The 13,531-nt window shown below is 40.7% G+C and overlaps 1 protein-coding gene across 8 annotated transcripts in view; it reads right to left on the minus strand.

Moving 5' to 3' along the window:
• Window positions 1-2,464: 2,464 nt before the first annotated feature.
• Window positions 2,465-13,531, minus strand: part of HSF2BP (heat shock transcription factor 2 binding protein) — a 93,832-nt gene continuing 82,765 nt past the window's right edge. For 6 of the 8 annotated variants that reach the window (XM_082459826.1, XM_082459821.1, XM_082459825.1 and 3 more), the window contains one exon: window positions 5,850-6,590. In XM_082459826.1, the coding sequence (XP_082315952.1) occupies window positions 6,382-6,590 (209 nt within the window). In that variant the 3' untranslated portion in view covers window positions 5,850-6,381. Of the gene's footprint in view, window positions 5,342-5,849; window positions 6,591-13,531 lie in introns of those variants that run through there. The other 2 variants (XM_082459827.1, XM_082459828.1) reach the window with 2 other exon arrangements.

Consider the following 13,531-nt stretch of genomic DNA (forward strand, 5'->3'; position numbering starts at 1 on the left):
GGGAACTTTAACACCCCAATTATATCAATGGATAGATCATCTAGACAGAAAATTAATAAGGAAACACTGGCCTTAAATGACACATTAGACTAGATGGACTTAATAGATATATATAGAGAGAGAACATTCCATCCAAAAGTAGCAGCACATTCTTCTCAAGTGCAAAGGGAACATTCTCCAGGATACATCACATCTTAGACCACAAAACAAGCCTGGGTAAATTTAAGAAGACTGAAGACATATTAAGCATCTTTTCTGACCACAATGGCATACAGCTAGAAATCAATTACAAGAAAACTGGAAAAATTACAAATAGGTGGTGATTAACAACATGCTCCTGAACAACCAATGAGTCAACAAATAAATCAAAGGAGAAATTTAAAAATACCTGAGACAAATGAAAATGGAAATACAACATACCAAAATCTCTGGAATACACTGAAGGAGTTCTAAGAGGGAAGCTCATAGCGATACAGCCCTACCTCAAGACACAAGAAAAATCTCAAACAATCTAACTTTACGCCTGAAGGAACTAGAACAAACAAAACCCAAAGTTACTAGAAGGAAGGAAATAATAAAGATCAAAGTGGAAATAAATGAAATAGAGACTAAAACAGACATAGAAAAAAATCAGTGAAACTAAGAGCTGGTTCTTGGAAAAGATAAAATTGACAAACCTTTAGATAAGTTCACTAAGAAAAAAGAGAGAAGGCTCAAATAAATTCAGAAGTGAAAGAGGAGAAATTACAACTGATACCAAAGAAATACAAAGAATCATGAGACTACTATGAACAATTATATGCCAATAAATTGGACCTTAGAATTAGCCCAAATTTTTAAAAATGGATAAATTCCTAGAAACATACAATCTTCCAAGACAGAATTATGAAAAAATAGAAAATTTGAATAGACTGATCACTAGTAAGGAAACTGAACAGTAATCCAAAAAACTCTCTACAAACAAAAGTCCAGGACCAGATGGCTTCACTGGTGAATTCTACCAAAAATTCAAAGAAGATTTGATACGTATCCTTCTCAAACTCTTCCAGAAAACTGAAGAGGGGGGAATGCTCCCAAATTCATTTTACAAGGCCAGTACTACCCTGATACCAAAACCAGACAAGGATGCCACCAAAAAAGAAATTACAGGCCAATATCCCTGGGCATAGATGCAAAAATCCTCAACAAAACATTAGCAAACCAAATTCAACAACACATTAAAAGGATCATACACCATGATCAAGTGGGATTTATTCCAATATGCCAAGGATAGTTCAATACCCACAAATCAATCAATGTGATATACCACATTAACAAATGGAAGAATAAAAATCATATATGATCATCTCAATGGATGCAGAAAAAGCATTTGGCAAAATCCAACATCCATTTATCATAAAAACTCTCAACAAACTGGGTATGGACAGAACATACCTCAACATTATAAAGGCCAAATACAACAAGCCCAGAGCTAACATCATACTCAACAGCGAAAAATTAAAACCTTTTCCCTTAATATAAGGAACAAGACAAAGGTGCACACTCTCACCCCTCTTATTCAACGTAGTATTGAAAGTCCTAGCCAGAGCAATCAGGAGAAAAAAGAAATAAAAGGCGTCCAAATTGGAAAGGAAAAAGTAAAACTATCACTATTTGAGACATGACTTTATATAGAGAGAAAACCCTAAACCATATGATATAGCAATTTCACATTTAGGTACTCAGGCAAAAGACCTGAAAGCAGGAACTCAAACAGATACTTGTATACCAATATTCACTGCATTATTCACAATAGCCAAAGGTTAAAACAAGTGTCCATCAACAGATAAATGGATAAACAAAATGTGTTAAAAAGATACAATGGACTATTATACACCATAAAAAGTAATGAAGTTCTGACTAATGCTCAACATGGATGAACCCTGAAGACATTATGCTGAGTGAAATAAGCCAGACCCAGGACAAATACTTGATTTCACTTACATGAGGTACTTGAGAAGTCAAATTCATAGAGATAGAACAGAGGATACCAGGGCTGGGAGGAGGGCAGTTATAAAATAAGGAGTTATTTAGTTGCAGCTCGCCTGGCTCCTTAGTTGCAGCTCTCCTGTCTCCTTAGTTGCAGCTCACCTGGCTCCTCAGTTGCGGCATGCGAACTCTTAGTTGTGGCGTGCGAACTCTTAGTTGCAGTATGCATGTGGGATCTAGTTCCCTGACCAGGGATCGAACCCAGGCGCCCTGCATTGGAAGTGCAGAGTCTTAACCACTGTGACACATGAGTCACAACTAAGGAGCCCATGAGCCACAACTAAGGAGCCCACCTGCTTCAACTAAGACCCGGCGCAACCAAATAAATAAAATAAATACATATTTTTTTTAAAAAAAGAAAAGAAAAGAAGGAGTTACTGTTTAATGTACAGAGTTTCTATTTGGTACGATAAAAAGTTCTGGCAACAGACAGTGGTGATGGTTACACAACACTGTGAATACATTTAATACCACTGAATTCTACACTTCAAAATGGTTTAAATGGTAAATTTTATGTTCACCGTCTACATTTCTGTGATAAATTTTACCACAATTCAAAAAACCTGAAGGATTACAAATAACAACAACAACAAAAGGCAGAAACAGTCTTCATTGTGTGACATGCACTAGCACATTCATTCTACAGCTGGAGACAAATTTCAATGTGCACATTCCCAGAGCAGAGAGACAGCCGTGGGCCTTAACGATGGACCCCTGCCCTGCCCACCTGAGCCTGGACTTGAAAAGTATCCAAAGACTTTCTAATGGGTTCATTGGCTCCACCTTCTGAGGCCACACTCTCCCCACAGAATGCTGTATCCTATCCTGTGTCCTACACTGTATCAGGGTCTATACCAGAGATCCTACACTGGTCAGAGGTCCTTCTGAAGCTGTCTAAGCATCTACATCATGGAAGAAAACAGAGCGAACTTCAACTTCAGGGCTTCTCAGAAAATCAGTAAGCCTACAAAAGTACTGACCAATCTTTTCCATTCATATTGATGTCATGGCAATATAGCTACAGAATCAGTGTAACAGGCACATTTACAACTTTTATTAAAATTCCTCCTTGCCCATCGTCTGACTTCAGGCCTCGGCTGCTTTTCTTCAAGTCCCAGACTTGTGATGCTACGCTTGCTACTCTAATTAATTTTAAAATTCTCTGGAATAAGTGATAAACATGGGGCTATGTAAGTATCTGGGACGAGATGAAGTCCTTGTAACATTAGGCTTATCCCAGTTCATGCCATGAGCAGACACAACGACCTGCATCCTAGCAGGACAGGCTCCTCTCAGATGTCACAGAAGACAGACTAGATTGGTAACGAGAAACTGAACAGCAAGAAACTGCCCTGATCACCAGTTGTGGGGTGAGAGGAGGTGGGGGGTGAAGTCTGGCTGTTGACCTGGAAGGTTTCATGCCTTTACATACAAACTGACAGTACCAAGGAGAAAAAGTTCCTTAACTTAATAAATAGAAAAGGAATTCTTTAAAATTTAAATTTAAAGACATATGTACCTTTTTGAATTACGGTTTTCTCAGGGTATATGCCCAGCAGTGGGATTGCTGGGTCAGGTGGGAGGGCGAAGCTGGGGTGAAGTGAGAGTAGCATCGACATATATACACTACCGAATGTAAATAGTTGGCTGGTGGGAAGCAGCCGCATAGCACAGGGAGATGGGCTCGGTGCTTTGCAATGACCTAGAGGGGTGGGATAGGGAGGATGGGAGGGAGGCTCAAGAGGGAGGGGACATGGGGACACGTGTGTGCATATGGCTGATTCGCTTTGTTGTGCAACAGAAACTAACATGGTATTGTGAAGCAATTATACTCCAATAAAGATCTATTAAAAAAATATATGGACCATTTTATTGATTTGGGGTTTTTAAAAAAATAAATTTATTTATTTTTGGCTGCACTGGGTGTTTGTTGCTGCGCGCGGGCCTCCTTTAGTTGCGGCGAGCAGGGCCACTCCTTGTTGTGGTGCGCAGGCCTCCCATTGCGGTGGCTGGTCTCGTTGCAGAGCATGGGCTCTAGACTGCAGGCTCAGTAGTTGTGGCGAACGGGCCCAGCTGCTCCGCGGCATGTGGGATCTTCCCGGAGCAGGGCTCAAACCCATGTCCCCTGCACTGGCAGGCGGATTCCTAACCACTGCGCCACCAGGGAAGTCCGATTTTTGTTTCTGATTTTAAAATTCACAAGAGACCTCAGATACTGCCACGTACATGCTTTTATGCATACTTTTTAAACTGAGTTTTCTTTAGAGCTTTAGATGCAAAAAAAGTGAAGAACCCATTTTCCCCCTGACCTTCATAAGAAGAGCAAAAATATTAGAAAGGCTAGTCACTCCTTAAAACTGGCCTTAAGTACTTTTCCTGTGATATACATTCAAAACATGTATTTGACATATGTTTCTTTGTTTTCACATCTTTATCAGAGTATAATTGCTTTACAATGGTGTGTTAGTTTCTGCTGTATAACAAAGTGAATCACTATACATATACATCTATCACCATTTCTCCTCCATCTTGCGTCTCCCTCCCACCGTCCTTATCCCACCCCTCTAGGTGATCACAAAGCACCGAGCTGATCTCCCTGTGCTATGCGGCTGCTTCCCACTAGCTATCTACTTTACATTTGGTAGTGTTTATATGTCAATGCTACTCTCTCACTTTGTCCCAGCTTCCCCTTCCCCTTCCCCATGTCCTCAAGTCCATTTTCTACATCTGCATCTTTATTCCCGTCCTGCCCCTAGCTCCTTCAGAACCATTTTTTTTAGATTCCATATATATGACATATGTTTCTTGCTTAAGGAGTTTTCATAAGAACTCTTGCTATCCTTAGCACTTTAAAATTAAGAGGGAAAAAAAAGTATCCTTCTTAATCACATCCATCTACTAATTACCTAAACTATGCAACATTCATGGGTTTGGCCTGGTTTCATTTTTCTCTATATGCCACTGATCCCATCTTTGGCAGGAAAAAGACCCTGCATTTCTAGAGGCAGCACAACTAATTATACTAATTTATCTCCTGTTACCTTATCAAACAAATAACCAAAACGAAAATGATACTATGCTAGAAAAGAACAAAAACACAACATCCTCAATTTTATTTACCAATCAACAGGACCTACAGAGCCACACAGCACAGATGGACCAATTTCTGCCTCTGTGAATTTTAAACTGCCTTTTACAACATTTCTCTGGTTCTGATGAGCCAGGTTCCACAATATGTCGGCTCGTGAAATTCAAGCAACTGTGCCTTCCTGTAAGCTCCTTCACTCAGCCTCAGCCATAAACTGCACATTGCCTATAAAAGAAACATGAAGTTATTCCAAACTGCCACGCACAGCAGAAACAGCACACAAATGTGTATGGGACGCCTGCAAGTGTTTTTGCTCCTACAGGATGCCCAGAGACCACGGGCCTGCAGCGTCATCCTGAGGGACACAGCACGCGCTGCTGTGACTCTAAGGAGTGCCAGAGAGGGAACCGCACTCACACGTCGTGACACCTGTGAGAAATGGAGCACATCCTCCTCTGTCCTCTGCAGTTGAGAAGGACACATGGTGAGGGGACCTGGTACACATACCCGTGCACATTGTTTAAAGAACTCCAAGCAGCTGCATGTGCTCTGATCTATGAGGCCCTTGTCATGATACTGTTATATGAAAAACTGGACTCCTGAGCTTATAGCCAAAGGACCCAGAACAATATAAGGAGAGGTTTTTCCACCAACCACGTGTATGCATTGTAATATATACCTTCCTAACATCAAGTTTATAATATTTCAGAAAACAATAGTTGTAGCACACCAATGATTCTTATGACTTTCTTTACTCAAAAATAAAAGAGGCACAAAAATACAGAACTAAAATGTCCAATATCATCTGAAATAGCAGGTTCACCGAAAGATTTAAAGGTAAACTTGAACTGGGTTGGGGGGGGATTAATTACAATTATTAGAGAGTGAATGAACTGTTTTTCAAGAAAGGTATCTCAGGAAAACGCTGACCAACGGGGTAGGCGGTTATTCACCCTTCCGCTTTTAGGGGGAGCCGACAGGTCTCAGGGTCTCCTGGGCAGCAGGAGCCGCTCTGCGAAGGCCCTCCTGGGAATGCAGCTGACATGGGTCTTCACGGAAGAATGGACCTTCTCTCAGGCTCACCTCTGGCAAGATTGACCAACCACCCACAGGCACATTCACTTCCAGGAGCAAGTCAGATAGATGCACCTCAGCACACAGCATCTCTAGGCATCACATCGGCCCTCTGCATCACGCGGCACGCGGCTGGTGGCTTTAGAAGACAAAGCGGGGGCCCAGGGAGAAGATGCCGGCGCTAAGCACCCCTACGCATCTCGCGCCAGGGTGCGCAGGTCCTCCAGGAGCGCCTGGGCCACGGCCCGCAGGTGAGGGTTGCGGCTCTTGGCCATGGCCAGCATGCGCTGCAGGGGCAGGGAACTCCGGACCTCCGAGGCCAACCTGGAGAAGACTTCTGGCTCCAGAACCACAGACTGGACAAGGCGCAGCACGTGAAGACACACCTCTGTGTCTGGATCTAGGGGGGAAGAGGTAACACTTCTGGTTAGAATAAAACCTTCTACAGGGACCTTGGGGCAGAATCCACCCCTCAGGGGTTCTTGGCCTCTCTGAACGATGAATGTGACAGTTTAGTAAACTATGAGCTGAACCCAAACAGTGCCACTTCTTTTTTTTTTTTTTTTTTAAACATCTTTATTGAAGTGTAATTGCTTCACAGTGGTGTGTTAGTTTCTGCTTTATAACAAAGTGAATCAGCTACACATATACACACGTTCCCATATCTCCTCCCTCCCGCATCTCCCTCCCTCCCACCCTCCCCATCCCACCCCCCCAGGCGGTCACAAAGCACCGAGCTGATCTCCCTGTGCTATGCGGCTGCTTCCCACTAGCTATCTGTTTTACGTTTGGTAGTGTATATATGTCCATGACACTCTCTCACCCTGTCACATCTCACCCCTCCCCCTCCCCATATCCTCAAGTCCATTCTTTAGTATGTCTGTGTCTTTATTCCCATCTTGCCACTAGGTTCTTCATGACATTTTTTTCCCCTTAGATTCCATATATATGTGTTAGCATACTGTATTTGTTTTTCTCTTTCTGACTTACTTCACTCTGTATGACAGACTCTAACTCCATCCACCTCATTACAAATACCTCCATTTCATTTCTTTTTATGGCTGAGTAATATTCCATTGTATATATGTGCCACATCTTCTTTATCCATTCATCCGATGATGGACACTTAGGTTGCTTCCATGTCCTGGCTATTGTAAATAGAGCTGCAATGAACATTTTGGTACATGACTCTTTTTGAATTATGGTTTTCTCAGGGTATATGCCCAGTAGTGGGATTGCTGGGTCGTATGGTAGTTCTATTTTTAGTTTTTTAGGGAACCTCCATACTGTTCTCCATAGTGGCTGTATCAGTTTACATTCCCACCAACAGTGCAAGAGTGTTCCCTTTTCTCCACACCGTCTCCAGCATTTATTGTTTGTAGATTTTTTGATGATGGCCATTCTGACCGGTGTGAGATGATACCGCATTGTAGTTTTGATTTGCATTTCTCTAATGATTAATGATGTTGAGCATTCTTTCATGTGTCTGTTGGCCATCTGTATATCTTCTTTGGAGAAATGTCTATTTAGGTCTTCTGCCCATTTTTGGATTGGGTTGTTTGTTTTTTTGTTATTGAGCTGCATGAGCTGCTTGTAAATCTTGGAGATTAATCCTTTGTCAGTTGCTTCATTTGCAAATATTTTCTCCCATTCTGAGGGTTGTCTTTTGGTCTTGTTTATGGTTTCCTTTGCTGTGCAAAAGCTTTTAAGTTTCATTAGGTCCCACTTGTTTATTTGTGTTTTTATTTCCATTTCTCTAGGAGCTGGGTCAAAAAGGATCTTGCTGTGATTTATGTCATAGAGTGTTCTGCCTATGTTTTCCTCTAAGAGTTTGATAGTGTCTGGCTTTACACTTAGGTCTTTAATCCATTTTGAGTTTATTTTGTGTATGGTGTCAGGGAGTGTTCTAATTTCATACTTTTACATGTACCTGTCCAATTTTCCCAGCACCACTTATTGAAGAGGCTGTCTTTTCTCCACTGTATATGCTTGCCTCCTTTATCAAAGATAAAGTGACCATATGTGCGTGGGTTTATCTCTGGGCTTTCTATCCTGTTCCATTGATCTATATTTCTGTTTTTGTGCCAGTACCAAAGTGTCTTGATTACTGTAGCTTTGTAATATAGTCTGAAGTCAGGGAGCCTGATTCCTCTAGCTCCATTTTTCGTTCTCAAGATTGCTTTGGCTATTCGGGGTCTTTTGTGTCTCCATACAAATTGTGAAATTTTTTGTTCTAGTTCTGTGAAAAATGCCTGTGGTAGTTTGATAGGGATTGCATTGAATCTGTAGATTGCTTTGGGTAGTAGAGTCATTTTCACAATGTTGATTCTTCCAATCCAAGAACATGGTATATCTCTCCATCTATTTGTATCATCTTTAATTTCTTTCATCAGTGTCCTATAATTTTCTGCATACAGGTCTTTTGTCTCCTTAGGTAGGTTTATTCCTAGATATTTTATTCTTTTTGTTGCAATGGTAAACGGGAGTGTTTTCTTAATTTCACTTTCAGATTTTTCATCATTAGTATATAGGAATGCAAGAGATTTCCGTGCATTAATTTTGTATCCTGCTACTTTACCAAATTCATTGATTAGCTCTAGTAATTTTCTGGTGGCAGTTTTAGGATTCTCTATGTATAGTATCATGTCATCTGCAAACAGTGACAGCTTTACTTCTTCTTTTCCGATTTGGATTCCTTTTATTTCTTTTTCTTCTCTGATTGCTGTGGCTAACACTTCCAAAACTATGTTGAATAACAGTGGTGAGAGTGGGCAACCTTGTCTTTTTCCTGATCTTAGTGGAAATGGTTTCAGTTTTTTACCATTGAGAATGATGTTGGCTGTGGGTTTGTCATATATGGCCTTTATTATGTTGAGGTTAGTTCCCTCTATGCCTACTTTCTGCAGGGCTTTTATCATAAATGGGTGTTGAATTTTGTCGAAAGCTTTCTCTGGATCTATTGAGATGATCATATGGTTTTTCTCCTTCAATTTGTTAATATGATGTATCACGTTGATTGATTTGCGTATATTGAAGAATCCTTGCATTCCTGGAATAAACCCCACTTGATCATGGTGTATAATCCTTTTAATGTGCTGTTGGATTCTGTTTGCTAGTATTTTGTTGAGGATTTTTGCATCTATGTTCATCAGTGATATTGGCCTGTAGTTTTCTTTCTTTGTGACATCTTTGTCTGGTTTTGGTATCAGGGTGATGGTGGCCTCGTAGAATGAGTTGGGGAGTGTTCCTTCCTCTGCAATATTTTGGAAGAGTTTGAGAAGGATAGGTGTTAGCTCGTCTCTAAATGTTTGATAGAATTCGCCTGTGAAGCCATCTGGTCCTGGGCTTTTGTTTGTTGGAAGATTTTTAATCACAGTTTCAATTTCAGTGCTTGTGATTGGTCTGTTCATATTTTCTATTTCTTCCTGGTTCAGTCTCGGTAGGTTGTGCATTTCTAAGAATCTGTCCATTTTTTCCAGGTTGTCCATTTTATTGGCATATAGTTGCTTGTAGTAATCTCTCATGATCGTTTGTATTTCTGCAGTGTCAGTGGTTACTTCTCCTTTTTCATTTCTAATTCTATTGATTTGAGTCTTCTCCCTTTTTCTCTTGATGAGTTTGGCTAATGGTTTATCAATTTTTTTTATCTTCTCGAAGAACCAGCTTTTAGTTTCATTGATTTTTGCTATTGTTTCCTTCATTTCTTTTTCATTTATTTCTGATCTGATCTTTATGATTTCTTTCCTTCTGCTAGCTTTGGGGGTTTTTTGCTCTTCTTTCTCTAATTGCTTTAGGTGCAAGGTTAAGTTGTTTATTCGAGATGTTTCCTGTTTCTTGATGTAGGCTTGTATTGCTATAAACTTCCCTCTTAGCGCTGCTTTTGCTGCGTCCCATAGGTTTTGGGTTGTCGTGTCTCCATTGTCATTTGTTTCTAGGTATTTTTTGATTTCCCCTTTGATTTCTTCAGTGATCACTTCGTTATTAAGTAGTGTATTGTGTAGCCTCCATGTGTTTGTATTTTTTACAGATCTTTTCCTGTAATTGATATCTAGTCTCATAGCGTTGTGGTCGGAAAAGATACTTGATACGATTTCAATTTTCTTAAATTTACCAAGGCTTGATTTGTGACCCAAGATATGATCTATCCTGGAGAATGTTCCATGAGCACTTGAGAAAAATGTGTACTCTGTTGTTTTTGGGTGGAATGTCCTATAAATATCAATTAAGTCCATCTTGTTTAATGTATCATTTAAAGCTTGTGTTTCCTTATTTATTTTCATTTTGCATGATCTGTCCATTGGTGAAAGTGGGGTGTTAAAGTCCCCTACTATGATTGTGTTACTGTCGATTTCCCCTTTTATGGCTGTTAGTATTTGCCTTATGTATTGAGGTGCTCCTATGTTGGGTGCATAAATATTTACAATTGTTATACCTTCCTCTTGGATCAATCCCTTGAGCATTATATAGTGTCCTTCTTTGTCTCTTGTAATAGTCTTTATTTTAAAGTCTATTTTGTCTGATATGAGAATTGCTACTCCAGCTTTCTTTTGATTTCCATTTGCATGGAATATCTTTTTCCATCCCCTCACTTTCAGTCTGTATGTGTCTCTAGGTCTGAAGTGGGTCTCTTGTAGACAGCATATATATGGGTCTTGCTTTTGTATCCATTCAGCCAGTCTGTGTCTTTTGGTGGGAGCATTTAATCCATTTACATTTAAGGTAATTATCGATACGTATGTTCCTATTCCCATTTTCTTAAATATTTTGTGTTTGTTATTGTAGGTGTTTTCCTTCTCTTGTGTTTCTTGCCTAGAGAAGTTCCTTTAGCATTTGTTGTAAAGCTGGTTTGGTGGTGCTGAACTCTCTCAGCTTTTGCTTGTCTGTAAAGGTTTTAATTTCTCCATCAAATCTGAATGAGATCCTTGCTGGGTAGAGTAACCTTGGTTGTAGGTTTTTCTCCTTCATGACTTTAAGTATATCCTGCCCCTCCCTTCTGGTTTGCAGAGTTTCTGCTGAAAGATCAGCTGTTAACCTTATGGGGATTCCCTTGTGTGTTATTTGTTGTTTTTCCCTTGCTGCTTTTAATATGTTTTCTTTATGTTTAATTTTTGATAGTTTGATTAATATGTGTCTTGGCGTGTTTCTCCTTGGATTTATCCTGTATGGGACTCTCTGTGCTTCCAGGACTTGATTAACTATTTCCTTTCCCATATTAGGGAAGTTTTCAACTATAATCTCTTCAAATATTTTCTCAGTCCCTTTCTTTTTCTCTTCTTCTTCTGGGACCCCTATAATTCGAATGTTGGTGCGTTTAATGTTGTCCCAGAGGTCTCTGAGACTGTCCTCAGTTCTTTTCATTCTTTTTTCTTTATCCTGCTCTGCAGTAGTTATTTCCACTATTTTATCTTCCAGGTCACTTATCCGTTCTTCTGCCTCAGTTATTCTGCTATTGATCCCGTCTACAGTATTTTTAATTTCATTTATTGTGTTTTTCATCGTTGCTTGGTTCCTCTTTAGTTCTTCTACATCCTTGTTAAATGTTTCTTGCATTTTGTCTATTCTATTTCCAAGATTTTGGATCATCTTTACTATCATTATTCTGAATTCTTTTTAAGGTAGACTGCCTATTTCCTCTTCATTTGTTAGGTCTGGTGTGTTTTGACCCTGCTCCTTCACCTGCTGTGTGGTTTTTTGTCTTCTCATTTTGCTTATCTTCCTGTGTTTGGGGTCTCCTTTTCACAGGCTGCAGGTTCGTAGTTCCCGTTGTTTTTGGTATGTGCCCCCAGTGGCTAAGGTTGGTTCAGTGGGTTGTGTAGGCTTCCTGGTGGAGGGGACTAGTGCCTGTGTTCTGGTGGATGAGGTTGGATCTTGTCTTTCTGGTGGGCACGTCCACGTCTGGTGGTGTGTTTTGGGGTGTCTGTGGCCTTATTATGATTTTAGGCAGCCTCTCTGCTAATGGATGGGGCTGTGCTCCTGTCTTGCTAGTTGTTTGGCATAGGGTGTCCAGCACTGTAGCTTGCTGGTCGTTGAGTGAAGCTGGGTCTTGATGTTGAGATGGAGATCTCTGAGAGATTTTCGCCATTTGGTCTTACGTGGAGCTGGGAGGTCTCTTGTGGACCAGTGTCCTGAAGTTGGCTCTCCCACCTCAGAGACACAGCCCTGATGCCTGGCTGGAGCACCAAGAGCCTTTCATCCACACGGCTCAAAATAAAGGGGAGAAAAAAATAGAAAGAAAGAAAGAGGATAAAATAAAATAAAATAAAGCTATTATAATAAAAAATAAGAAAAAAAATTATTAAGAATAAATGTATTCAGAAAAAAATTCTTTTTTAATTTTTAAAAATAGATTAATTTTTATAGTAAAAAATAATTTAAAAATTATTAAGAAAAAAATTTATTAAGAAAAAAAATTTTTTTTAATTTTTTAAAATAAAAAATATGAAAAAACTTATTAAAAATTTTTTTTAATTTCTAAAAATAGAAAATAAGGAAAAAATTATTAAGAAAACATTTATCAGGAAAAAAAATTTTTTAAAGTAAAAACAAAACAAAACAAACAAACAAACAAAAAAACACGGACGGACCTAACCCTAGGACTAATGGTGAAAGCAAAGCTATACAGGCAAAATCTCACCCAGAAGCATACACATATACAGTCACAAAAAAAGGAAAAGGGGAAAAGTTAATATATCCTGCTCCCAAAGTCCACCTCTTGAATTTGGGGTGATTCATTGTCTATTCAGGTATTCAACAGATGCAGGCACATCAAGTTGTTTGTGGAGCTTTAATCCGCTGCTTCTGAGGCTGCTGGGAGAGATTTCCCTTTCTCTTCTTTGTTCATACAGCTCCCGGGGTTCAGCTTTGGATTTGGACCCTCCTCTGCGTGTAGGTCGCCTGAGGGCGTCTGTTCCCCGCCCAGACAGAACGGGGTTAAAGGAGCAGCTGCTTCGGGGGCTCTGGCTCACTCAGGCTGGGGGGAGGGAGGGGTACGGAGGAGGCGGGGCGAGCCTGCAGCGGCAGAGGCCGGCGTGACGTTGCAGCAGCCTGAGGCGCACTGTGCGTTCTCCCGGGGAAGTTGTCCCCGGATCACGGGAGCCTGGCCGTGGCGGGCTGCACAGGCTCCCGGGAGGCGCGGTGTGGAGAGTGACCTGTGCTCACACACAGGCTCCTTGGTGGCGGCAGCAGCAGCCCCAGCGTCTCACGCCCGTCTCTGCCGTCCGCGCTGCTAGCCGCGGCTTGCGCCCTTCTCTGGAGTTCGTTTAGGCGGCGCTCTGAATCCCCTCTCCTTGCGGGCCACGAAACAAAGAGGCAAGAAAAAGTCTCTTGCCTCTTCGGCAGCTG

The sequence above is a fragment of the Balaenoptera physalus genome (assembly GCF_965194825.1).
Source record: "Balaenoptera physalus genome assembly, chromosome: 4".
Lineage (NCBI taxonomy): Eukaryota > Metazoa > Chordata > Mammalia > Artiodactyla > Balaenopteridae > Balaenoptera > Balaenoptera physalus.